This window comes from Cynoglossus semilaevis, chromosome 17 (genome assembly GCF_000523025.1).
Source record: "Cynoglossus semilaevis isolate Cse_v1.0 chromosome 17, Cse_v1.0, whole genome shotgun sequence".
Classification (NCBI taxonomy): domain Eukaryota; kingdom Metazoa; phylum Chordata; class Actinopteri; order Pleuronectiformes; family Cynoglossidae; genus Cynoglossus; species Cynoglossus semilaevis.
The window spans coordinates 4,115,494-4,143,374 of record NC_024323.1 but is presented as its reverse complement, the minus strand read 5'-3'; the positions used below and the strand labels follow the sequence as shown (position 1 = coordinate 4,143,374).

Here is a 27,881-nt window from a genome sequence, read left to right as displayed (position 1 = left end):
AAAACCACAGAAAACCTCAAGGTAACTTCTAGATTTTATTTTTTCTTTGCTCAACAAAAGAAATCACCTGTATGTTCACTTTGCTTCCTGCAATGCCAGGTCCCAATCTTTTATTAATTTATTTTCATGTATGTTTACAGATTAGAACCAACAACTCACATAGAAAACTGTTTCCAGCATCACCTTGTCATTATCATCACGACAGGATCAGGTTCAATACCAACCCTAAAACGTGAGATCTGTTGAACTACTTAAGCTGAAGGAGAAGGCTAAGCTGTGATGTTCATGTTTCGAGTCCGTAACTACACCACGTTTCCTGTCACTTTCCAAACATACTCCTCACAGCGAGTGAGACACGCCCTGCCTTTCCACGACCTGCATATGAACCTTATTTGAATTTTGAGACAGTTCTTATTGGCACGTTTGCTTCATTATTAGCCTGATAAGCTTTATATAAGAACCCATTTAGAGAAAGTACCAAAAGTTCAAACTTCTAATTTCCTATTTTTAACCTCAGCCATTATGAGTAAACTCTTAAATTAAGGAGGAATGGGAGGACATGGAAAAACGCCTTTCCAATCCCCATACAGTGTGTCCACTCCTCTCTGCAGCAGTCCACCTTTTAGAATAATGTTGAGTCCAACTGAGTTTGTCCGTGATTAGTCAGTTGTTGTTTTTTTTCCAGCCTCTCCTGTTAGTGCAGTAAGCCTGAAAGGAAACTCGTGAAAGTTAACAAGAACACTTTAAAAAATTCCAGAAGGCATTGTGATATCTCCGGCATGCAGACATCTTCAAACACTGCAGAACATCTTTATGAAAATTGATGGAACTGAGGGTGTAATTTAAAAAAAAAAAAAAAATCTTAGCAGAAGCCCTTAAATCATTTATTAGCTGTCTTTTAAGCATTTTCTGTTTTAAGTTTTTTTTTTCCTTTTCCATTTCTAAAACGTAAGATTGATAGATGTAGAAGTTGCAAATAGCAGATCCAACACTTAGGAATAAAATAAAACAGCAGGATTTAGTCTGGATGAGTTGTGGCATAACCTGCAGTTACTGTTTGCTATGTACAATTAACGAACCATTTGAAGCTAGCCAATAGTTGGGTGTTTGCGTCAACTGTTCATTTGTGTATGCGTTTTGGTACAATCAAAGACAGCTTCAGATGTAGCAATAGTTTTCAAATGGAAACTACAATGGCTTAAGGTCCATGTGATTGAAGAAAGAGGAGGAAGAGCAGAGACTCCTCCAGTCTTCCTGTCTGGCAGCAGTAGTGCAGGTCAAAGTTCATAAAGTAAAAATGGGCCTTGGATATTTTCCTTTACTAAAGCAGGAGGTCGTCACTCCATCTGTCAGGTGGTTGAAGCAATGGTACCGTCTCCTGGTCCGTCAGTGACACTTCCTTAAGGTGTAGGGTGAGGTCACTGCAGCACCAACCCAACCTGAAGTGGAAGAAGAAAAAAAGAATTTTTATTTGTATTTTTACAATTTTTTTATTATGCAAAGAAAACAAGACACATTTTATTCAGAACTATATAAGAATAGCAGTCACATTATAACACTATAGAAATAATGGTATAGTGTAGAAGGTGCATATAATTAAATAATGACAATATATATTATAAAAATAACAACCCATAACAATATGTCCACTGTTTCAAGGGATTGATAAAGTTCTAAGCAAAACTTTTCTTATGCAAAAATTCCCTGCTTCAGACCTGCAGGTAAGCAGAGGTTGGACGTACCTTTTCTGACCCCATGCTGGGACACTTCCAATTGTACAGATAATACTGTAGGTTCCCATCGCCGATGCCAAACTTTAGCTTCTCCAGGAAAGTCTTGTTTTCCATTAGATCCAGTGCATTAAAGACATCAAACCCTTTCTGAAAACACAGATGCAGAGGAGAATGCCATCGTTTCCTCAGAGTCGACATTTAACCCACTGAGGACCTGTGACCTGTAGGCTGAACCACAACGTACCGATTTAGCCAAAATGAGGGCATCAGACATCAGGTCCAGCAGGGTGGTGGTGGTGTGGACGTTGTAGAAAGAGTATGCTGCTTTCAGGCTGCGGTGCACAGGGTGGTTCATGATGGTGGAGGGCAGTGTATAAAAACTCAGGAAGTCTGTCACTTTGCCATCATTCTATCAAGAAAGGGGGGAAATGTATTTAAATGAGGTTTTTAAATGACGTTTGCAGCACGCTTGCATCTGTAGATATTCATTTACCTCCACCACATAAGTGTCAATTATGTTTTCCTGAGGCAAAAGCCAGTGTTCCACCTCTTCCTGGTTCATGACGGGTACCAGACTGAACTGGCTCAGGTACTCACGGAGGAGACGATGTACCGACGGCACATCCTTTTTAGTCATTGGGCGCAGACTCGTCGACTTTGGAGCCTGCAGCGGCAAATGTGATTGGTGAGAATGAAGGCAGACTAGAAGGAGGGGTGAACCCTTGAAGTTCTACGGTAACAACTGCATGTGCTCTTGCACCTACACCAACCTCAGGCAGACGGTACAACTTCATGGTGCGCTGCATAGTCATGTTTCTGCTCAGGTGGGAAAACTTCACCTCGATTAGTTTGCGTGGGTTCAAAGAGCGATGCCAGTACCTGGGGAGGGAAATATTCCAATATTTATACTTTTAAAGAACTTAATTAATTTCATAAAATAAAAGCAGAAGCATTTAAGGATCAGGAACAAGCAGAATGCATCAGTTTCACTTGATGTAAGATTACATAATTAATAATTAAATGGTTAAGGTTAAAGTTAAGGTTAAGCCTGCACTGGATTAAAGCAAATTTACTGAGTCAATAAAAATAAAACAATTTGCAAAAAACAAAATTTACTTTTAATTGTTTATCTAATAGAACTACAAGGCAAATTATGAATAATTAAAAAGAATAATAATAATTTGAACTTTATTGTTGTGTTAATAGCAGATTTGCTGCAACATGCTGTCCCTTGGAGGCATCAGGTATATGGTTCTTCTGGGGCTCGAACCAAGGATCTTCTGCATGTAAGGCGGATGTGCAAGCAGGCATGATAATCACTAAACAATGGAACCACTATAGGGAATTTGAGGCACTACGGCAGCCTGGATGTCATTTCTGGTAGGCATAATGGTTCTGGTTTGACAGTAGTATATCTGGACTCATCTGTGCAGTGAATCCTAACCGAAAGTTTGCAGAGCTGATGTGGCTTTATAATAATGTAAAAGGTCACAGCTAACTGTAATTATTTGAGATGTCAACTACACAGCTTTACTATCATTTAGAACCCAAGAGTCTGAACTGAACACAAACAATACTCATTAGCTAAAAGAAAAAATGGCCGATCCAAGTAGTAACATTGGGAAACATGCAAAGACAACAACCTAAGTCTACGCCTGTCAGACGCACCTGCACGTGCCCACAGGTTTAGGCAGTACCACTCCAGCAGTGTAAACTGCCTGAAAGATGCCCTGCAGGTTGACCCGTCTGGTGATCTCTCGGATCAGGACGGGTGCGACCCGCTTGGCGCGGAGCTTCTTGTGGACGCAGAGGAAATTGATTTCAACCATTTTCTTCTCTCTGAAAATCCAGGAAAGAATTGAATCAGCTGAGCAATTATGTAAAATCTCCCCAGAGGAATTTTTCTTATGCTTAGAAATAGTTCTCGTTGTGGAATTTTTGGTTTTGACATTGCACAGCTGCACTGGCTTACATGTCATAGATGCAGATAGTCGCAGGAATGGCACCGATGAAGCCCACCAGCTTCTGGTTGGAGTTGACCCTCACTCCACAATGCCACTGAGGCAGCCAGCCAGGGGGCCGCAAGGCCCTGAAAGAATTCAGTCAGTTACATTTTCAACAACCTAACCACTCAATACTAACGCTATGGCATCTCATGTGACATTGAACAGACCGACTGTCTGTCCTTGACAGGTTTGAAATTAGAAAAAAAATAATTACCAGAGGAGAAACTCAGGGGAGTAGTCAAATCTGAACATGTTGTCATCATCTTCCACATAGTTCTCATTGAGAAGAGTGTAGAGCTCTTTCAGCTGGTGTGGTGGGGAACATTTTTTAAAAATGTAAGTGAGGATAAACCAAATGAAATGCAGTTATTTTAAGAAGCTAAATATTTATTATCAGTGACCTTGATCAAACTTTAAAATAGTAATTTTATAACAAAAATGCAATATAAGACTCTATATAGACTATATAGACTCATTTTGTTCTAACCTAAGTAAGGAGGGAGAGAAGTTTCATCGTGGGGGGGATCAAGATAAGTATCCTTAAAGTCTTTAAAGACCATTTCTAGATAAAGGGCGTAATTCCTAATGTGAACATTTAGATGATTACCACTGCAGGATCCCCCAGATCCAGAGTGTCCCAGCTGAAGCCCTGTGGGAGGCTGTAGGGCTCCTCTCGGATGTGGTCTTTATCAGGTTCAATACACCCGTGTGATGTCACCGTCTCCCCTGAAGTAACATAAGACAGTGACTGTCTACAAGTTCAAAAAGCTGAAGAAATACTTGGCCGCGCGTTCAATGGGTAAACTGGAACAAAGGTCAAATGTTATACCCAGCTTAGGGACAGGCTGCGTGTCCCAGAATTGGTAGCTCCTGCGACTTGCTTCCTCCATGGTCTTGGCTGGACCTTGGCCGACAGAGAACAGTTCAATGGCCTTTTGGATCTCCTGTAGCTTATCAGCTGGCAGCGAATTTACCTGATTTACCAACAAAGAAAAGAAAACAAATATAGCGGACATTCCAGGAGCTCACACCACTGACTCTCCTTCTCACACATCATACTATTTCACAACTTCAACAACAGCCTTGTGACTGAAAGAGGGCTGAGATTTAAAAATGTGCAAAAGAAAATAAAAGAGCTACAAGCTGCTGTTTTAAAAACATGGTCTGTGTTTCAGCTTAAATGTCACCCTTCAAGTTACAAGGCCGAAGGGTTTTAAGAATTAAGGATTCCTAAAGTGAGGGGTGGGCACCACTCAGGGACAAAGACCTATTGCTGGGGGCTATACAAAAGCAGTGTCCAACTTAAATATTTACTACTAATAAAACCAAACAAGTGAATCATACCTTGGCAAGAGTGTCCTGAGGAGGCTCTGTTGAACCAGTTTTCTTCTTCTTTTTCTGCTTCCTTTTCTTCTTCTTAGCCCCAGTGTCATCAGCCCTGTCACTGAAACAGGAAGAAAGAAATATATTCAATATTTTAACACTTTATGAATTTAAAGGGTTTAGAACAGGTTCTCCCAAACTACAGAACAGTCCGTTATGTAGGTTAGTTGTAGTGTCAGATCAAATGCAATTTATAAATGTCTTGAACAATTAATCAACACAGCTACACAAGCACACATTTTGAGCCTTGATTTACACGACAAACAGGAAGCACCTTTAAAGCAGAACCAAAACTTAATATAAATTACGAGTCAAATCAGCTATTTATACTTCGAATACAATAACTGTCACAGAAATTAGCCCTCTGCTCATTAATTTAAACCCAGTTTCACATTTGAGTCACAGTGGCGACTGTTTGACAACAGATATCAAAATGATAGGCAATTATTTACCCTGAGAGTCAGGTTTCAAAACTTTAAACCGTCACAATAAGTAGAGGACAGTTGTTCATATAATTTCTACGAACCACTGCAGACGTCTTTAAAACAGCACAAATGCACACAACTGCATCATAAAGTGAAGTGAAGGTGAATCATTGTCACACAGCACACTGCTACCTCACAATGAAAATGTGACCACTGCCTTCAACCCTAAAGCAGTGTGTGGGGACCGTGCCAATAGTGGAACCTGGTGGCTTCGAACCTGCAACCTTCTGGACACAAGCCTGCGTCCTTAAACACCTGTAACAACCCTCTTTACAGATGAATTGAAGGCTGAGATTCCACACATCCACACACTAATCCACCCCTGGAGCCTAATAAAGTCTGGATACTTAAAGGGGAAAATCCAATTAGTGAGCAGGAGAGGAGTGAGACTGCGAGCTAAACGTTAACACTAGCACAGATGGTGAATCACATGATCTCTGCAGAAAAGATGTGTGGCCTCCACATGTTTGTATGTACAAGGGGTCAGTGAGTGACTGTGACAATGGACAAAACATTCAATAGATTGTTCCACAGGCTTCCATTTCAGCAGAATAGACAGTTAAACTGAGGTACATTTGTACTTCATTCCATGTGTGAAAAGCACACATTTAAAAGAGCATTTAAAAATACAACAATTCAGTTATTGAAAACGCCACATTCTTACAAATGACTTATTAGATGTAACTCTCTGGTCATAATTGTGACAATTTTCTCTTTGGTTGTTTTCAGGGGGGGTTTACCTCATAAGCAGCCATTTGACAAACAGAAAAACCCAATACACGCATTGTTTTTGCAAACTTTGACTTGATGATGTGTGTGAACAGTAGATAATAACCGAGCCTTGATTAAACAAAACAGCATTTAAATCAACTGTGCAGGATTCAGCAGCACCCACAGTAGTGGTCTTTAATGTTTCAGTTTTCTTTTGAGCACGAATGTGATTTCAAAAATATTTTTTTAAGGGATTAGGAATACCATTGCTACTTCCAGCAAAAACGTTCATACACTAGCAGGAAAATGTCAATGGAATTATTATTTATTATCAATGGTATATGAAAGACTTACTAATTAAATGGACAACCATCATACATAATTCTGGCAGTGGACCTTCAAAGCATTTGCACACTTAGATATACACTGGTTTATAATGATGTTTCGCTCTATAAAGAGTGATAATACATCTCTATTTTACAATGCAAGTAAAGGAAGGTATGTAATTGCAAATAATGTGCAATAACGTTTAGGTGGTGCTGTTTTTATTTGTGTAGGCTCTGCATCAGAATCCCAGCAGACAAAAGAGGTTTGACAGCTACGTTAGCACAAGCGCTAAACTTTAGCCCAGCTCGTGCTAACCGGGCTTGCTGTATCTTGCATCAGGTAATGAGTCAGCAACAGCGTCGAGGTAATATTAATCAAAATGCCAACTAGAATAGGAGAATTCGCATTATTAAACCTTGTAAAATCATATGTTAAAACGTTGTTTTAAAATTAATACGCTTCAAAAGATTGTCCAGTTATTCCACTCCTCAACCTACGCCTTGCCTTTGGTGCTACAGAACAGCGAAGCCACACACGCCCACATGGGGGCGACATAAAACTCTCTCAGCCAATACTAACGCAGCATCAATGAGTGACTGTCACTTCTAGCCAATGGGGTAGAGGAAAGTGGGCGGGGCATGTCAGTTCCAGTGCTGGCTGTCTATCTTCGTCCGGTTGTCGAGGCTCTACTTTTCACACCATTTACTGTGAAACAGTGACTTTCGTTGGTTTCAAGCAGCACAGATCTAGGACATGTCTTCTTACCAATCATCCAAGTGGTGATCTTCATTTTCACAGTCGCTACAGTGTACGTGGTCCTCTACATCTTCCTTCTCCGGCATCGGTGCTGTCTCATTCTCATCCGCCATCTTTATCCAGGAAGTGAGGGGCCCACCGCGTGTTGTCGACGCCTTTAAACCCGCCTTGGTGTTATTGGCTCTCGTGCGCCCTCCCCACTCTGTCTCTCTCTGTTAACGACAATACGAGTTGTCCTGTTCCCCCAGCGCAGTTTGTGATTGTGGCTCCAGTTTCAATATAAAGCTTCACACGCTAATCTATAAACTGTCTAGCGTTTATCGGGTTCACTTTCACAGTTATGTGATACGACCAAGAGGCCTAAAGATAAACTGAAAAGACAATGAAGCCTTTGTGCAGAATATGTGCAAACGTTAGGTTTAGTGGGTATGTTCTTACTCTAGTTTATAACGTTTTCCATGGCAAGGATCCCCTAATATAGTATAAAAACTGGCATATATGTTATAGTTTTGTACGTGGAAAATATTAAAAACAACAGAAAAAAAATCAAACGAAAATGTCACCATCTATCTCCCCGTTAGCACGTCCACAAATTAATTTGCGACGCGAAGGGCTTTACACGTGAATATTTTTAAACGAATAACGAGTTTTAAAAGTATAACCAATTCTGAACGTAGTAGGTGTGATTTTCCTAAAGTAACACCCTTATCAGGTCTTAAGAATGACATATAGTGTTAAAAAAATTGTATTTCGTTCTCCATAAGTGTAACTAAGACCGGGGGGCGCTAGTGAGCTTACTAACTCCAAATGAAACAAAAAGTATATCAGAAAGTGGATGTAACAACTGGCAAAAATATTATATATATATTCAATTGTGGTAGACTACTGTAGTAATATAACCTTGAAAGCTGTTTTTCACAACGTTTTTGTTCATTGTATAAATAAAAACAGCAACAAACATTGTCAGATAGTTAGTCTTTTTATATAAACAACAAAAAAAATAATTTCTCCTTTACACATTACGGCTTACACCTTATAGACTAGATAATAATACTGAAAAACAAAATCATAATCATAGTAATTTGTTCCTAATACAATCACCCACATTTACTATTGCTAAAGTAATTCATTTTTAGTGACTGCAAAATACTGGAAAGGTTCTTTTCTCAGAGAACCACCTACCCAGCCAGCATTTGTTCGTGGGGGGGACAAATTGGACTTCACATTGGGATCCAAACTATGTTTGCAGATGTGGGTTTCTTTAAATTCCCCATGCTGTTTGTTGCAACAGACTAACATGTGGCCCACACATTATGTCCAGTTCTATACCATGCCTACTTTGTAACCAGGAAGCTGTGCGAGATGACACTGTATTCTTCATAGTGTTGATAGTATTCAATTGTTGCAATAAGAGCGTATCTATAGTATATACACAAGAACATATATTAAAGAAAATTAAAAAATACAAATTCTTGCAAACATTTTCAAAAGACATCATTTGACTGTGCATTCTATAGTGTGTGATACTGCAGAGGTAAATACACATATGCAAATTTTAAGAGAAAGAGTTTAGCACAAGTAAACATAAGTACATATAAGTACATCTGTAAGTTAATTCTTCTGATTTTCAAGTTCTTTTGTAAACTGTGGAAATAAATACTGTCACTTCTCTCAGAAAGCGCAGACGTTCTCCTAAAAAGGCTTAAAAGTAAGACTGCCTCCTTTAACCTCCTTAACCTTAGTTAAATTCAGATTTGTTTAAAACAAGCAGGTTAATTAAAAAATTAGTATAGAGATGTTAAAATATTTTTATAAAACAAAAATATATGTTTGCATATCTCTACTTCTGTCTAACATAAACAGCATACGACCTCCTTCAGAGTCAACATATTTAAAAAGAATCTTGTAACAAGCATCATTTATCATTGTGTTTCCTGAACCATTATCATCAGTGGCCAGTGTCCAGAGGGGTTAGCACTGACCAGATCCTCCCGCAGTGTAAATATTGAATAGTTATCCTGCTTCAGGCATTTCACTTCCTGAAGGACAGCACTCCTCCTCATCTCAGATCAACATGGTTCCTCCTGCACTGGGACGTGGCTCTGTGTAAATTGGACCACCACAGGTACGGACTGGGAGACAGGCCATCAGGCAGCAGCAGCAGGAGCATCTGTCTCTCCCCGTTTCCCTCTCCTCACACTCAGCTTTCTAAATGCATGTCATGCCTTGCCTTTGGCCTGGGCTATTCGCTCTGACACAGTTTTAACAGGAACTCCTCTGCGTTTCACTTTGACGTGGACAAACAATGTGGCAGGGGACAGGCTGGAACCGTCCGCCTTCAACAAGTGAACGTGTCGATAACCTGAGGAAAAGATGTGACAGTACGGGTCATTGAACGAACCAGCGGTGGATGTTTGTAACAGGTTTAGGACAAACTTGTATGAGCACCTGTGCGGAGACTGGTGAAGGGTAGCGTGAACTGTCCCACAAAGTCGTTCTTGGCAGTGTGGTCGTGGTCCTCCACGACAAACCGCACCAGTGCTAGTTCAGGGACTTGAAGCTGAAAGCTCAGCGTGCAGTCCCATCTCGGGTTAAAACCTGCAGAGGGCGCACAAGAGCTGTAAATAGATTGCCCTGCATTGTAGCTCTCAAACAAGCGAACCTGGCATTGAACAGGAAAAGGAAAAGCCCTGACAATAATATCTCAAAAATGTCGAGTACACAGACAGACAGAGAAGGTTGTTTGAGTCTCTGGTTGTTTTCTTACTTTATATGCAATAAGAAAAATAACAATACTAATCTAACTGTCTTATATTACAGACAATACATTTTGTTACCCAATATAATAAGCTAAATAATATTTCCATTTTTTTTAAATAAAGGTTAAATAAATGTCCAGCTTTACCATTGTTGTCAATGCGCTGCGTTTTGTTTCTTGCATTATCAATATCCACTCCATGAATTTCCACCCACACTTGTGGGTCAACGATGGAGCTGGCCTTCTCCGTGTTGATCTTTGGCAGCTGCTGTGCAGATATTATCTGCTCATGACATTCAGACAAAGTGAGAAAAATCAACTAATATAACATACATTTACAACCAGCTACAACTGCCAGCACTGTTCCAGGAGATTCAAAATAGATTGCAGTACTGTTTGTTAAAAACCTGAAATGTGGATTTATAACAATGACAAAAACACTACTTACAATATCAGTATTATAAGACCATATCTGAAGTTGGTCTACACAGCTAAATGTACTAACAACAATGTTATATAATAATGCCAGTAAACAACAGTAGGAGGCATAGGAAATGTAATTGAATAATTCATAAATGAAATAATAAAGGCAGATGTATGTATGACATAAGATATTTGGATCAAGGAGGATAAATGTTAGAGCAAAATAGCTAAAAGCTAGCTACAAATAGTGTATATGCTATTTATGGTTGAAAAATATAATAAAATAGCTAATATCCTGCACATACTGTCGCTATTATTTAGGCTAAAAACATTGTTTAAAAATAACTAAAATATAACTGCAAGTAACTCAAACCAAAAGATAAATATAGGATAAAATAACCTCAGGTTAGCCTGAAGATATTTGAATACATAGCCTCCTTTAATGTATCTATCAAAAGGTTTCCTCTCACTCTTATAATAAGCTGGGTGGGAACATGGCCGGGACCTCCTCCTGTGTTCTCTGGGTTAAAGTTGGACGAGGGGCTGCACATGAAGTCTGGTTTGAGGACATATCCGCAGCGACCATTTGGTAGGAAGCGACCTTGGTTCAAGTCCATCTGCTCCCCGGGAGTTTGGAAGTTCAGAGCCACTGCAGGAAACAGTGAGGAAGAGTTTGTAAAAACGTTAAAAAAAAACTTTCTTTGGCTCATATTGGAGGGCTTTTTTATTATTAATAATTTTCATTAGTTGATATTAAGGAAGAATGCGTTCTCCTGGAGTGGCGTACTAACCCATCTGGCATCCACTGTTCCACATTTCCTGGGGATCATAGTTGGATGATTGGAGACGTTGGCCAGAGGGGTAGATCCGGCTCAGCTGCCTGCTGTTGTGTCTCACAAAAAGCTTCCCTGCAAATGAAATGAGAAAAATAAATTTTCTGTTGAAGGAGCTGCAGCAAAGCAACATCAGGAAATCTTCTCAAATGTCTTTGTGTGTGACCGCAAGATGCAATTATTTCTACTTTCATACCAGAATCTTTGATAAGCCTGAGGGCTTCGCTCTCAGAGAAGGAGGACATTTCATGGGCCGCTTTTTCTGATGTGTTTTCAAAGCCACTGAAGGGGACACTCCTGCAGTACACCACCAGCTCCGACAGCTCAGGGCTCAGTTTGGAGGAAACCTGGACCAGACCAAAACTAATATATCAAATATAAATGCTGATTTGCTATGAAACACTTTAGATTTCTACATTTTAGCTGTTTTTATCAAAAAGTTTAAATATATTGACTCAGCAGTGGCAGAGGCCAGCATCATATACAGCTTTCTGTAGGTTCCAGGCCCCTGGACTCTACTGCAAACATAAGTAGTAGTAAAAAAGATTATAATAACAAATTAGAAGAATATAATAAAATTGTAAAATTAAAGAAGCCTTGTAGTGAGGAAGTAGGTTTTATTTTACCAAATATATTTTTGTCAATTATTTTTGACATGAGTTAAAAACCATCTTTCTTTTATAAATGAAGCTAACGTATTCGTAAAGAGATGTTGATTTAGAATGAACCAGTAACCAGTAAAACACAGTAAACTACAGGCTTATTATTTAAATTAATTATTAATTTAATATTTGATTTTTCTTCCTGGTGACAGAACTCATTGGCCTCGAACAACAGTTCCGTGTGTTGAAAACTGCTCCACTGACCCTTGCTGGATCCTTCCTGGGTGTGTTCTTGTTGCTAATGCCTTGTTCATCTTCTGAACTTGAGGAGAAACTGGCGCTGCTGCCTGTTTTGTCCAACTGGCCCAGGTGAGGAATGTGCTTCTTCCCCTTCACCAGTATACGCCCTTTCAGCTCCTGCAGCCAAAGGTAATGGAACAAGTGACTTCATTAGAAAACCAGTGTTTAAGATGCCATTTATACCTCACCATGTTATATCTGTATGTGAGTCAGCGTTGTACCTCAGGGGAAGGCAGCTCTCTCAGTGGTTCGTCACTGAGGGGTTTAGTGAGGAGTCTCCTGCCGAACACAGAGCGGAGGTCTTTGGCCATGATAGCCTGCTGGTCTACAGAACAGTGGTTCTCTATGGAGAGAATAATGGGATACGGGGACGCCTGCAGGATGACAAACAAAAAAATAAAAAAAATATTCTGCTAAGGTATAGAAATAGAATAGAATGTAACCCAGAAATATAATATTAATACATTAAATTAAAATCGTCATTTGTGTCTAGTGTCCCTAGATTAAAAAAAAGAAGAATGGTAGAAAATAAATGAATAACATCGCTTGTGGTCAATCAGGGTTCTCGCACCTTGAAAGCATACTGAGAAATGGTTTCAAGGACTTCCTTGAAGGGCACTTTAGAGGTGAGTGTGTGGCCGTGGTAGATGACAGGTTCACCTTTGTCTCCGTCCCAGCAGTCCAGCTCCACAGAGCGACAGCCCTGATTCAGAGCCCTGACGGAGACAGAGACACCACGTGTATCAAACAGGATGACCAGAGCAGGTGATTGACGGCGACAGAACGCTCGGTGTCAGAATACCTGATGTACGGCTCTGTGCTGCTGGCACTGGTCACCTGGTCCTTGGTCAGGTAGGTGTTGTGCGATGAGGAGATGAAGTAGTGGGCCAGGGGCTGACTCATGTCCTGATGGACTCTGGCGTGGTCAGGATTAAACACGTTGTTCTCCGCCGACAGCATGTACATGGTGAAGCCATTCTGTGTCATGAACTGGTTTTTCTGAGCTGTAATACATATTTACCTTCAGGTCGGTTATCTTGGAGCAGGTTTCGCAAGCAAAATGCTGAATAAATAGCTGGAAGCTCCCCTTCCAGCTATTTATTCAGCATTTTGCTTTCTCATATTTCAGATTACGTTCCCTGTTTTTGGATTCAACACATGCACAAGTTTAGGTTTAAAAGTAGGTTTAAGCAATTATGAAATGAGTGTGAAGACTCTAAACCATTAAACTATAACCCTTTTATATGCCTGACAACCGTCTCACGTGACATGTTTATACAACAAACTGAAGTAATGTTTTATTTCTAAATAAACGGTTGAACACGTCTATTTAGCTCTTTTACAAAAACCCATTAAATAAACAGAATATAAGTCAGAATAAATGTAAACATCATCTTTTGAACGCACTGTGGTTAAAATAGTTAGCAATTATATTAAGTCATAACAGATTTTGCATAATGTTTAGTTTTTAAGTTTTAATGTCTCATGTTTATTAATGTCTAGCATTGTTTTTTAATTGTCTAATCTTAGCTAATGCCTGACTTGAGTTCATTTTTTCTTTGTTATATTTGTGGACAGCCTCGGGCAAATTCAAATATGTACTTATTCATATATCTTTCTTTCGAACACCTTTTTTTTTTTGAACACCACTTTTACCTAATCTTTTTTGTTTTCCCAAGCTAGCTTAAGTTATCTAGCCTGCTATTAGCTCTCAGCTATATCCACGCATGACAATATAATATATAATAAACAGTTAAAATGTGTCTGTTTTGTTAAGCAAAATTAGCTACATAAGTAAATCTAATTCCGTTACTAACCATTTAGATACATTTTTGTAACATTTTTAGTTTTAGTTCTGTTACAAAACAAGTCGGTCTAAGTAAAGGAGATATAAAGGCACATCATTGAAATATTATTTTCTTGTAGTACTTTTGTGCAGTGCAGGATGATTGGTATCCACTTTCGTCCTGAAATGCAAAGCTACAATTTTGTCTGGAGACAGCAGCAAAGGGGTAATTATAGTGTTTACATGAAATATTGCTGTGAATCTGGTAATGAAGGTTCTCAGGGACCTACCCCAGTCGTTAAGCTCGTAGGTGAGGATGAGACTCTGGGCATGACTCAAAGAGGGGTCCTCCCCCTGGTCTCCCAGGAAGTCGCGCAGCTCGGCAGTAGAAAGCACGCAACCGTTGCTTGAATAGTGTCTAAACACGGCGTCCAGCTCGGGCCTTCGCAGCAGCTCCCTGCAGAACTCCTCAATCTCGATGTGGTCCAGGCGGCCATCGCCTGAGCGGTCACACCTCTGGGCCGCAGGGGAGATGGACGAACACGGGAACAACAGAAGTGGAAATGATGCACATTCCAATTGTATTTTTGGGAGAGTATAGAATTCTCTGTGGGTGAAGTGTCACTACAATAAATCAGACCATTACACTACACCCACTTACATTAAAGTTATGGCTCTCTGAGGAGGGTCAGGATTGGAAAGTGCATCAGGAAGGACATAAAAACTAACAACTCAGCTGTAATAGGGAGCTGAGAGACGGAGCAGGCAGTAATGCCCCACAATAAAGAAATAACAGGCCAGTGATTTGTTGTGAGGAAGATAAGAGAACGGAACAAGATGTGGGTGAGGGGTGGATGTTGGTTTGCTGTTGATTTGGCAATTGGCTCAAACCCCTGACATTAGCGTGGCTAGCGGAAATAGCTAGTAAATAGGACTTCTGTTCACAAACACATTCGCTCCGAGACATTGCCTAGGCACCAAAAACCTCACACGACCCTCACCTTGAACAGCGAGCGGGCGTACTGCTCACTCAGGTCGATGTTAATCATCTGAAGCAACCGCTTCACTTCATCGTAGGTCATCTTCCCGTCTTGGTTCTGATCTGCTCTTCGCAGGTAGCCTCGGATCCAGGTGTGGAGAGTAAAGGAATAAAGAGCGGTCAACAGTGATGCAAACCTGACCTCCCTGTGACCTCACTCTAACTACAGAGGAAAAGAACTAACTGTAGTTTGTGGGAAATACAGTATTACTACATGAAATACAAGACAAAGCCTGCAGATGTTAGAGGGTAAACTGAAATTAGTTGAAGGACAATTTGATCAAATCTTTGGTCCAATGTTTGAACTATTTCTTCCTAAATTCAACCATTTTTAAAAAGACTTCCTGTGTTATTTGGGGGGCAATATTTTTTTTTAATAAAATATTTTTTAAAGGTTTTTTAAGTGACCTTGTATTTTGGAAAAAAGAAGATTCTCCATCAAAACAAAAACACCCACTTTTAACTGCAATAAAACATTAAGATAATTAAATTATTATTATTATTATATTAATCTTATAGCTTGATCTTGAACAACTGTATATATCGGTTTAAGTTTTTTTATTAGGACTAAAATGTCATACCCTGTGCAATTTCTTTCTTTGTTTATAGAATTTTGGACAATATTTAGAATATACATGTTCAATATCAATAAATAAGTAAATTATGGATATATAAATGTTTGATGATTAAAATATAAAAATGATTTCATTTTATGATCAGGTTGCACTGCTTATGTTTCCAAATTCACAACAGATACAAATAAAAACTCATGTTAAAATGTGTTACGGGTACTTGCAGATCTAAAAGTAATACTGAAGTATTTGCAATTTACTCTTGAATAAGGTTGGACTCCCCTTAGGTAGAAAATACATTTGATTTGAAAATGAAAAGGCACATCTGGCACAACAGACACTGAGATACTCAAGCTGTGGTAATTGGCAGGATATTGGTCTAGTTTTTCCTTCTGGGTCATATTGGCCACCCTTTCCTTTAACGTGCGAAGCCCCCGCACCCAGCGCTGGGCTTCATCCTCGCAGGTGCACAGGAGGTCCAGACTCTTCCTGGCTCCTCTGAAGACCACCGTAAAGCAGTGGTTGTCGGGTACCGAGCCGGAGAGCCGTCTCAGCGCCTCGGACTGGCAGCCTTCCCGCACGCACTCCACCTCTGTCACTGCGACTGTGAGATGAAGAAGGTGAAGAAGAGACCAGTTTAAATAAACAGTTTCTACTGGTGGATACATGTACATTATCTGTACAAACCGCTGCCACCTAGTGACTGGAGGCTTGTTATCATTCAAGCATTACAGCAGTGGTACACTTATGTCCAGCGTGCCATATTCCATTGGAAGCACATCACGCCCCACCAGGGGGGCCCGCCCCACTATTTGAGAAGTACTGTGTTAGAGTAACCAAGGCAACGGCTGCACATCAGAGTAACACTTGTACCGTTCCCACAGTAAGACCAGGGCTCCAGGCAGAGCAAACCAGTGACATTTTGCTGTAAGGCAAGGGATCTAGCCACTTTTCCACAGTGTGACCCCCAGCCTGAAAACTGGGCTCAAAGCAGACATAGCGACACAGAGCGTACACTGCACAGTGAAACTGCAGGTATTAAAGATCAGAAAATTCAAGGTTCTAAAATGTACTCAGTGTCTGTCGTTTGTCCAAACACAAGCTGACTGCGAGATGATCCTGATACAAGAAGTTTATTTAGCAGAGGCGCTCACTGTATGATGCTCACTCAGCTGTACAGAAAAATCTGTACCAGTGCTACTGCTGACAATAGGCTCATTCTCTCCGTGGAGGTCATGAAAGCCTCTGCTGTCCACCTCCTCAGAATGACTTCACATTCCCCCTTTATGTCCCAGAGACACAACAAAAGTAACACACGTGTGTGTGTGTGCGTGTTACGCAGTAGGAAGAGTGTGAAAACCATGCCCATGAAGACCCAACACGGAACTGTGAGCCTCGGATCGCACCGAGCCGTGGAGAAGAGTGGAGTCACACACAGACACACGCTGTAGACATGCTGAGCAGTAAAGCTTTATCAGGGACCGTCTGCAGATGTGGAGCCCTGCCCTCACATGACTGGTCGTCGCCGTGAGTCTGAGTGTCCCGTGATGCAACTCAACCACGCTGCGTCTATTTGTGGCACTGTCGCGCAAACCTGATGGCCTTCACCACCCACTGACCCACAAACCTGTCGTTCCTACCCTGCCACAGTGTCCCCCTCCTCCCCCCCCTCCCCCACCCCCCCCACGTTCAGTAAAGCCATCCCACCATCCTTCTGTTCCAGCCACAGAGAGGAAATAAAAACAGGAAAAAAGTTTTTGTCATATTCAGAATGTCAGTTAATCATGATTCATCATCATCATCATCATCATGATCATAATTGTGATTGCACCACAGTGGATATGACTAATCAACTAAAAAATAACATTTGACAGGTCTAATATTCATCGCTATAATTCCTCCCTTTCGTGCCTTAAGAGCAGAAGACCCTGCATAACAAATATGTTGTTCCCCACCCCTCCACTACACACACACACAATTTTATGATGAAAATTGTTGCTGGTTTTCTATTGACGTACTGAGTCAAAGTTCAACACAATCACCTACGACTGCCCTCTCACGTTACACCACATTTATTCTGTCTACAGAGAAAATATGAGTCAGTAAAAACCCTCGCCCGGCGGTTAAAGGACTTTATTTGATCCTCTTAAACTACCATATTGGCGTGAGTGCTCTGAATCACACCCACCTGATCACGTGCAGGCCCTGCTTTATTTGCTTTCCTTGATTTGTATCACTGTTCTCCACCAGACTTTAAACGGATAAGACAAAGGACAAATGAAAAAAAATCTGCCTTAGTTCATAAACCTTGGCCTTGAACAACCATTCAGCCCTCTCCTATTTTCAACATTGTGTTCTCCTCTTCCTTCCTGTGTGGAATGTTAGAATTGCTGGATACAAAAATAGATTTCATTTTCTGCACACCGCAAAATCTAGGTTTGCTAATAAGATCAGGCCACTTCAGCCCCAGCCTTATCTGAACTGGTTACAAATATTGGCATTTGTTTGGTCAGTTTGATCATTACCCCGATGTTTAATGAGGCTCGGTGCAGAGGACAGGGGGAGAAGAGGAGCCGACAGCTCCGAACAAAAACTCAGCAGAATGTTTGCACTCACGTACATTCCTGACTGCTCTGTATAAAGGCTCTTTACTGGTGATTGAATGGTTCAAATTAAATTCAGAATCCCACCATGTCTCCTTTAACTACCTGGGTTTAACTGCTGCGTTCCCTTCGACAGACCCTGACCTCCAGAGACAAACATTTGCCTCATTTTAGGCCTTTTGGACTCCAGCCCGTGAATACACAGAGAAACCTTACGTCAAGGAGTTCAAATCCGAATCCGTAGCGCACATACTCACACGTCTGCTGGGCTTTGGCTTTGCGGGAGCTCTTCGTTGATTCACACCACACGGTGAGGCCGTCTTCCAGCAGCCGCAGGCTCCGACTCTTCTGCCACCTGGGTGAGCGGACCTTCACCATGCTGGAGCCCTGCATCATCATGTGTATGTCCTCATTGTCCAGGAGACCTATAGCATACGCACATAAACGCTCCTTGAGTTTTTCAGGTAAAAACATAATGCAAATTGAAGGTGAATAGTTTGACGATGAGTCACTGCATCACCTGACTCTGACCGGTTTGGCCTGTGTTTACTGTGACGACACACAATCGTGCACTTGTCACACGTGTGTCAAGTCTTTGTGTATTTTCTCATTATATATAATGAATGTTTTATCTCTTTTTAAGCCATATGATGATTACTGCTGGGAAAAATAACTATTACTCCACCGTGGTAAAAACAAACCTTGTTGACTGTAGCTGTCAAACTTTCTTTGCTTCGACCTGAAGCCAAGTTTGTTTATGTTTCCCTCCTAGTTCCTCCGTAATATAAACTGATAATCACACAGTGAGTTCATGCAGAGGTTTGATACAGCAGTGATCAGTTCTAGATTTATTTCTCTCTCTCTCTCTCCACAGGACCAGACCTAAAGACAGCAGCAGCTTCTCAGACTGTTATAACAATTAGAGCCTGTTCGTCTGCATCGCTCATACTGCTTCTCCCCTGACGTTACCTTGTGTGGAAACAGAATCAGGAGTGACTCAGGAGGCACCGAGTCGTTTTACTTAGAAAAGTCCAGATTCTAAGGACGGAGGATCCCGTACTCTTTATTTGTTGTGAACACCGTAGGGGTCGGGGTGTGCTGCAGGAGAAAATAAAAGAGGAGCGCACCAGCTCAAAGGATGAGATGTGTACTGTATACAGTACGGGGTGAAGGTCAAGCCAAATATGGAGTACTAACATCAGGGTTAGACAGAGAAAAGAAGGTGTGGAGCCCTTGTTAAAAACAAGTTTTCTTAGTTAGATATTTTTCAAATCTCTATCTAATATTGCTGGTGTTTGGAATAAATCTTTACAACAGTAAATCCAAACTCTACTGAAAGTTATAATTCAGTAAAAAAATAACAGGTTTAACAAATTTGCCCAAAACCATTGTATATCCTTTGACCCAGTTTGTGGGTCTCAACACTGTCCACTAAATGTAAATGATTTCTACTGAGAAAGTATTTAATGCCACTTCTTACTCATCTACTCCTACACATAATCCAACTAAGTCAAGTATTTACCCTCTGGACTGGGTTGAAACTCAATCATTGGCGTTTTTATTGATTGATGAAGACAGGATTAGGCTTATCAATCAATCAATGAATGATAAAAAATAAACTGGGACAATATGCTGTGATTATGGCTTCACAGTACAAGCCCTTGTGCATTGGGCTAAAACCAGTTGCCTTATTTCAGCTGGATTAACGGGGGCCTCTAATTAAGAGTCTTAAAAAGAAAAAGACTGGAGAACGTGTGGTGAAATTACACTTCAGTCTCAGTTTGTTCTTCTCACCTCTAAAGATCTGCCTAAACACTGTTGAGGGACTTTCTTTCTCCTCAAATCACGGAGAAGTTCACATGCAGTCAGTGCCAAATGGCTCCTCGGAGGGCCCCCGAAGCTACAGCACAACAGACAGCACTTTCAGCTCTTCACCCCCCCCCCCAACCAGAAACACACTGGGTGCAGCAGACTCTCTCCCTGAATACAAAGAAATCCCCCGACCAGTCCTCCATCCATGACAACCATGTTTTTCCGAACTGTAGTTAAATGTACGGCATTCCGAACCAAGTGGAGCACAAGGAGCTGATTAACAGCAGGTCACTGGTCTACGCTGCCCGAACAGCCTTAACGGTCTCTGATCAAACCACGTCTACATCTTTTACTACCCCCCCCCCCAGTCCAGCCTTTACCACTGAGTACTGCTTTCCTGCACCTGGGACAATCAGTGTCCTCTGTGATAGTACACCAAAACAACATCACATCTTGAAAGACTGGCAGGAAAGACTTGTGAGTCTTTTCACCACAGTGAAAATGAAAGGGGGCGAGGGCAGGGTTCTCTGGGCAGCCATTTCTTTTCACCGTCCTGACGAAAATCAGTTTGACGCCACCTTCATCACATGGTCAAAGCACTGCATACCAAGGAGCTAGCAACCACACTAATGTGTTATGAAGCAACCTTTATAACGGCACACTGAGACGAGCAACAGAGGTGAGTTAGAAAATGTTACAAAACAGTAAAAGGATACAGATATTTGACCACGTTTACACTTTTTCACACTACACCTCATGTCAGCATGAGGTAGTATATATTAGACGTGTTCATCATGATATATATATGACACAATCACTATGGTATATATTTGACATCATCACCATGGTATATATTTGACTATTCACCGTGGTATATACTGTATATATATATATGTATGTATGTATTTAGGCCACTCAGGGATGTACAAACTCACTAGTGGAAACTGACCTAGTAGGTGGCAGTAGTGCTCCCCACAGACTGCCAGACTGCAGTTGGCGTTCAAAGAAAAAGAAGGGAAGCTGCTTTTCTAGCATAAAAACTAAACTAAACTAAACTTCATAGAAAATGCTGAGTTTTATTATTATTAAAATAGTTGCTGCTTGAAAGAGAAGAGTATCAGATGTTGGAGGAACTGGAAAATCAGGAAGCACACCAAAAATTATTCAACACAACTTTTTTGGGGGGAAGGGGGGGAGACAATGGATGATGGATTTTGATTGATGAAGCAAAAATTAAAATCCAGTTATTTTGAGCATTTTTGGGGAGGGAGGCGCCTAAGCCTATTTTCCATTTCACAGCACACAAGTTTTAGCACCAGGAATGAAATCCAAGGACATAAATGTCTATGCAACTAAACCCCTGGCATTTAAAACAGCTCCATCAGATTCCAGCCCAGTGCTGGATGCTGTTCCTAGGTCTGGGTGGATGTCATCCAAAGAATTTCAAGTGCTAAGACTTTTTCATCTGACATCCAGTCTAAATATTTTATTTGGTATGAGCCTATGATATTAGGAAAGCTGTGTCAAACTTAGAGAGTGAAGGTGATCACTGAGAGCTAGCAGCTCCAACACCATTAGCTCCTGAACTTAACTCTTGGGATTAGGGAGAAGGATTATTTTGGGAACATAAATAAGTGTGGTCCCTGTAGGGCCAATGCATGCAGTTCTAATTTTTTCCTGCAGAGGAAGAAGGCTTCATTGTACTACATCCACCAAGGTGGATCCACCTAAACAGAACAAGCGCTAAACCCTGCTAGCCTGGGAAAAAAAGGACAATGGCTTCTCGCCGGCAGTATAGAAACAATAAACAATTTTAAAGAATCCAATGCAGCGTGTTTTCAAAGGGTGTTATTGAGCCATTGAAGCAGCAGGGGAGCCTTCACGCTGCGCAGAAGATCCGAAAGAAAAACCACCAAAACAGCCCGTCAGCTGCAAAATGTGTCTGCGTGAGTCCTCTCCACACAGGCCCACATTCCAGCTCCTCCTGGATCAGGGTTCACATTTCCCTCAGCATAACAACTGTCACAGGGGCCAGCTCACAAGATCATACACTTGCATAAAGATAGACCAGTTTCAGTGTTGCTGATGTGGATGACAGGCCAATTAAAGTTTCTCACTCCTGCTGCACAGCTGTCCCTGAGGGACCGGTCAGGTGGCAGGAAGGTCAATCCAGGCTAAACACAAGGTCCGAACTGGAACAATTTCTAAAAGGAGAGGTGCAAAAATGTACACAAATCTGTACTTGATTGGATGACAGAAAATGTCCAAAAGGAAAAAGTGGAAGAAATTTAAATGTCATTTTAATATCCAAGAATTTGGATATGGTTCACAGGAATCTGACAAGAGGCAGCCGATCTGATCGTTACTCTTTTCTCTCTTTATGTCGTTTGTGCTATCATAGTAATGGTCGAGTGCGGCTCTAATGTAAGAGGCCAGTGGTCCTTCCAAGGTCGGTTACAGCCCATGGCAAGAAACACAAAGCTTGGATGTTATTTGTTGAAATTTGCAGCAATTATATTATTAATAATTAATAATAGATTTCATTTATAGCTGTGGACCATGACTTTATCTGAAAATGTACACAACTTCCTTCAGCAAATAATATTCATACTAAGGGCTGCTGGATTATTAATCCATCCATTATCTAGAGATTTTTAATTTTTTTTTTTTTTGCAGGGTTGCGGATACTTATCGACTCTGGAAAGACAATTACTGCCCGTAATAAACAGAAAACGTAAATGTTCGGTTTTTCCTCAAAAAGCTGATAATATCACATTCAAATATTACAAACAAATACACGCAAATACAAGCAGCACTGTAGTCTGCTTCCTGTATCTCTTTAAAACAAAGTGACATAATCAAGGATTATATATAATAACATATACAGCATCGAAACTGATACACAGAAACAGAATGGTAATACCAGTTATGCGGACCAATAGGAGAATTTAAAACAAAACAGAACTGGGTTTTTAAGACCAAAATATATTTGTCAGCGTTTTAGCGCACTGCCAGACGCTAAACATGTATTCACAACTTTGGCAAACTATATGTAATAAATTCCAGTCAGGAACTCCATCCAAGAACATGGGAGCCTGGTCCATTAAAGACCAGTGCCAAAAGAACACATGTGCAGCAAATACTGGTGTGAACTTATTTATCTGTCTCTGGCTGAACACTGCTGCTGCTCCTAACTCCGTCTGCTTCTTCTCTCCACCTTCTGCCATCTTAACTACTTCACTGACTTGTTAAAACACCGCCACCAGAGTAAATCCTCGAGTCGAGCCTTAAAAAAGAACGGACGTACGGGTAAGCTAACCACTCAGGGACGCAAGGCTTCCAACACGCAATGTGGCAAAATAATTTGAATAATAATCCGATCAGTCTCGCTACTATTAAAATCAAAATCAATTGCCTTCATTTTTATATAAATCTACGACTGTATTCCAGCCTAAATACAACAATCTGTCGTAATCCCAGGCTCACAGGCCACGGGAAGTACAGTTATGTGGGAAGTATTTGCGAAACAATCACATGATCACATGATCCAAGACCTCTGATCTCACATTTTTCAAGGCAGTTTGATGTAGAACTCAAGTATTTTCATGTGATTTAAGGATTTACAGGAAACAGGTTGAAGGTCACTCGAACTGACTGACGATGACACGTCTTCCCGGGTTCGGGGGGCGGTGATTTCACTGACTTCCTTACTGCAGTAGTGGGATGCTCAAATATAGCTTTGGAAAAGAGATACAGTTTCATTACGCAGGCTCCCCTGAATGCAAGAACAAGTGAGTGCATAGTGTCAGAGTTTCAACATAGGCTGCTGAGTCTGTTTCCAGGACTCGGTCCTTATGTCCACTCACATGTCTGCGAAGGTGCTGAGGATCAGAGTCCAACTCCTGTAGATTCAATATCTGCAGCAGAGATTTTTGATTGCTCTGAGCCAAAATAAACACTGAATATCAATTACACATGGGATGGAAGAGCAGACTTCCAGTATATAACCATCTGGGAGAGTTCTGGGGGGGCTAACTGCTAATGATAGGTCAAAAAAGTGTGTAACAGGTGCCTTCCATTTGAACCTGATGTATTTTTGTATGCACCAAAAGGTACGATGACAAACTCGCATCATGTCAACTGCTGTATGTAAGACCTGCATATTTTACCGTTCAATCCGTTCGTTTTTGCGTCCATATCTGACAAATCATACATTCGCCTGTATTTTACCGTCACCTGTGATTATGAGTTACTGATCGATCATGACTGGGGTGTCAAAGATACGGCCCGCAGGCCAAAACCGGCGGTTCAATCTGTCCCATTTTGGAATTTTGGAAGCAATAAAAATGCACAAACACTTCATCTTTGTGAAATTATATTTAATTAAATATGTAGATTTTCTAATAAACTTGTACTTGTACAAAGGACACGTGTCTAATCAGGCTGGATGTGGCCCCTGAACCAAAATGAGTTCGACACCCCTGGATTATGACAACTGAAACACCTCATACTCAGTCCATAACAGCAGAAGGAAGCTCTGGCCAACCAGAGTGACAGCTGTCGCCACGCGTAAGAGCCTGACACAGCAGTACTGTTCCAAACCATGGAACTTCATACTGAAGCTCCACCAATAGACAGGAAGCTGCACTGGTTTCAGGAGTAACTCCCCAACAACAGACCAGACGGTGGACAAAGGGCCTCTCTCTCACTTGATTAATCACGTCAGTAAACATGCCCTCAGTGAGAAGGCAGTCTTTATCACCAGTTCTAAATCTTGTCAACCACGACATCATGACAACTATGTAAATTATAATCACAAAGTTATTGTATGAATTAAGTGATTACTGGCCCTAAATGTTCAGCTGTTTATACAGAAGGCCATAGAAAAGCAATTTAGAGTCAGACCTACAAAGAAACACAGAGCAGTTCAAGTTCCTACTATCTTTATCTGATTACATAGCTTAAAAGTTATTTACTTTATTTTAATGTGGAGCACCAACTTATATTTCAGCTAAAATGTTCATTTTTATGACTTGTTTTACTTCTTTTGAGTCAATTTGGTGCAGAGGAATTAGACATATAATTTTGATGCATGTATTTAAGATAGGGGTTCCCAGCCCCCGGTCCGTGGACCAGTAATGGTCCAAAGGTAATTTGGTACCAAGTCTCAGGAGAAAAATGAATAACTGTCTTCATTCAAACAGAATCTGGTGATTTCTATTGACTTTCTTCATTTAAAATTTCACAGATTATAAAATGGTGGATAACGCAACTATTTACATAACGGCAGAAATGTCAGCACAATATGGGTCAAATAGCCTGACGAGCATCAACAGTGGTCCAGATTTCCAGACATCCGGCGTCTTCTCAGACGGAGTGACAGGTGCTGTGCTGCTGCTCAGCAGGTGTCTATTTTGGGTAAGTTGTGTCCAATGTTTACGTGGACTTGTGTGGAGAGGGGACGGCCTGTCACTGCTCTCCTGAGAGGGAGTGGGCAGCAGTGGGATGGTAATGGTGAGGGCCCTGAATCACACTGGTGAGCAGTTCAGTGTTTCAGAAACACATGATCATCTCCTCCCACACACACACTCACGTACTGTCAACCTGAACTCAGAGCGACCTGTGACCAATCGATTAATGAGATTTACCAGAATTAAGTGACAGCTGTTTCCCTGCTGTATTACACGTCACAGCAGAAACACAGAAACTGAAGGAACAACATTATGAGTTCACTTCAACGCTGGCTTCACTGTCATTCAACAAGCAGTGACCAAGTCCTGTAACTGTTTATGAATAAACAGAGGCTGCACCAAATGACACTGTCCTCCTGGTCACATCAGACCTGCTACAACCACACTCCTTCATCATTAATAATACATTTATTTTGCTGTATTGTAGAAATAGTTTTAACCGCTAAATCACATAAACAAAGTTTGGCCAGCAATAGCCTTCAATTAGCTTAAAGTACAGCTAACAGTTAGCTAGCATAACCAAAGATAACCAATAGCTGCAACATACTACTTAGATAAATGAAATGTGTTGATGACTATTATTCTTATTTTGTTTTTTCTTCACTTTTTAAAAACAGAAACACCATCTGTAATGTCACTAAGGATTCTTCTTGATTATTGATTAAAAATATAAAATATTGCTAAAATTTTGCCCAAACAGAAGAGAGATGAGAAAATATAACATTTGTTCCACAATCGGCCCCCAGGCCAGGTATTGGATATGCCCTTGTTAAAGTAATAAGGAAATATTCAAACATGGGGAAATCAAAGTGTAGATTATTATCACCGGATACAAATACATATGTACATAGATTAATGTTTGACATTTTATGATTGAATAATTAAAGGATGTTCACTATCCGGTCCCAGGTTTTGATTTGCAGCAGTACAGTTACTAACGCTGACTGAGACTCAACAGTTGAGCTGAGTGTTAATTTAGTTACATAGACAAATATGATGATGCTTCACCAGAAGGACCTGGACGGCCTGTCCACCTACCGAGTCTCCTGATGGGGTCCATGGTCTTCTCGGCCACCTTCCTCCTCTGCTCCTTGGAACTGCTGCTCGCTGACTTGCCACTCCCCAACATGACTGAAACTTGGAGGAACTCCTCAGAACTTTCCGTGGAAAGCAGCGCACTGTACGTGTGTGCAGGTGTCTCCACGAAAACGCGGGTTTGTGCAGCACACGGAAGACTGCAGAGACGGCACACGGTCGCCCGGAGAGCGGACAGGACAGCAGTGGAATGGACCGTTATTCCTTTTCCACATGTATAAAAGGTCCCTCCCCACTGCGGTAATTTGACTCGCTACTTTACGAACCCACACCTCCTCCTCCTGCTGAGAAACTAGGGATAGTCAAGCGGCCCTGTGTGACCGCAGGTCAGAACAGAAAACACTTTACCATAATCTCTATTTAGAATTTTTTTCTAAATTATATCTATCTATTTATCACAGGCAGGTATTAGCCTGTGATAGATAGATCACACTTGACTGCACTGTATTGTACATTAGTTTTTAGTTTTGCACTTTAATGTTTTGCCTGTCTTGTCTACACATGGGACAGTGAGAAATTAAATTTCGATTCATTTGTATGTGTAGTACATGTAACATAGTGTTACCACCTACAGAACAATCTCTTGATTTTTTTTTTCATTTATTTAACCAGGAAGTCCTTTTAAATTATAAAATCTCTTTCCCATAACAGACATTTATAATAATAAATAAAAAAAACTACAGAACACCCTGTAGTGGCCTCTTCTACCCCTAAAGTTACTAAGAGATATAAGGCAGGTGTGTGCGCACTCTTTTGGCTTGGCTATTATTCAAAGGACAGAGCTGAGACACAGAAGGCTGCAGAGATTAGGCCCAGTGCTGGTCAATGATGTTCAACTGACAAAACTAAGTTAAAATAGTTGCAGTGTGTTTACTGACTGGCCCAGTTATATCAGTTTAAAGGCAATCATCACTTCTGGATAACATTTTTTTCGAAACTTTATAAAACATTTTTATGATACAACTTCAAGGCTATGCTCCAAATTCCTTGAACAGATAAGGCAGTAGAAAAAAAATAAAATAAAGATCGATGATTGATTAAATCTTTCATTCTTGTTCTTCATTCTTTTCAGGGTTGTGTAAGGGAGCTGGAGCCAATCCCAGCAGTCATCAGGTGGGATCAGCTCCAGGTGCAGGGCACACCCTGGACAGTTCACACATCAGTCACAGGGCCAAATACGGACCGT

The 27,881-nt window shown here is 40.9% G+C and overlaps 2 protein-coding genes across 2 annotated transcripts; both read right to left on the bottom strand.

Moving 5' to 3' along the window:
• Window positions 1-22: 22 nt before the first annotated feature.
• nmt1a (N-myristoyltransferase 1a) lies at window positions 23-7,568 on the bottom strand. The gene is made up of 12 exons (XM_008329463.3): window positions 7,411-7,568; window positions 5,084-5,183; window positions 4,569-4,713; window positions 4,347-4,465; window positions 3,954-4,045; window positions 3,706-3,822; window positions 3,402-3,572; window positions 2,504-2,612; window positions 2,227-2,397; window positions 1,978-2,142; window positions 1,743-1,880; window positions 23-1,439 (listed from the first exon to the last, which is right to left on the bottom strand). Exons 1-12 carry the CDS (start codon window positions 7,512-7,514, stop codon window positions 1,419-1,421), a joined length of 1,452 nt encoding a protein of 483 aa, XP_008327685.1. The 5' UTR covers window positions 7,515-7,568; the 3' UTR covers window positions 23-1,418.
• Window positions 7,569-8,361: 793 nt separating this feature from the next.
• Window positions 8,362-26,956, bottom strand: LOC103392750 (1-phosphatidylinositol 4,5-bisphosphate phosphodiesterase delta-3-A-like). The gene is made up of 15 exons (XM_008329461.2): window positions 26,639-26,956; window positions 18,575-18,742; window positions 16,090-16,318; window positions 15,105-15,234; window positions 14,394-14,619; window positions 13,120-13,321; window positions 12,889-13,033; window positions 12,539-12,691; window positions 12,282-12,434; window positions 11,612-11,762; window positions 11,374-11,490; window positions 11,053-11,231; window positions 10,307-10,442; window positions 9,850-9,999; window positions 8,362-9,763 (listed from the first exon to the last, which is right to left on the bottom strand). The coding sequence occupies exons 1-15, from the start codon at window positions 26,727-26,729 to the stop codon at window positions 9,621-9,623; spliced, it is 2,373 nt and encodes a 790-aa protein (XP_008327683.1). The 5' UTR covers window positions 26,730-26,956; the 3' UTR covers window positions 8,362-9,620.
• Between the last annotated feature and the right edge of the window lie 925 nt (window positions 26,957-27,881).

Coding starts and splice junctions, on each gene's coding strand:
- LOC103392750 (XM_008329461.2), bottom strand. CDS start 26,729: ATGTTGGGGAGTGGCAAGTCAGCGAGCAGCAGTTCCAAGGAGCAGAGG. Junction 16,319..18,574: donor AGCCAAAGCCCAGCAGACGT/GTGAGTATGTGC, acceptor TTCATCTCACAG/TCGCAGTGACAGAGGTGGAG. Junction 13,034..13,119: donor AGCACAGAGCCGTACATCAG/GTATTCTGACAC, acceptor TGTCTCCGTCAG/GGCTCTGAATCAGGGCTGTC.
- nmt1a (XM_008329463.3), bottom strand. CDS start 7,514: ATGGCGGATGAGAATGAGACAGCACCGATGCCGGAGAAGGAAGATGTA. Junction 3,573..3,705: donor ACTATCTGCATCTATGACAT/GTAAGCCAGTGC, acceptor CTGGATTTTCAG/AGAGAAGAAAATGGTTGAAA. Junction 1,881..1,977: donor CCCTCATTTTGGCTAAATCG/GTACGTTGTGGT, acceptor CTGTGTTTTCAG/AAAGGGTTTGATGTCTTTAA.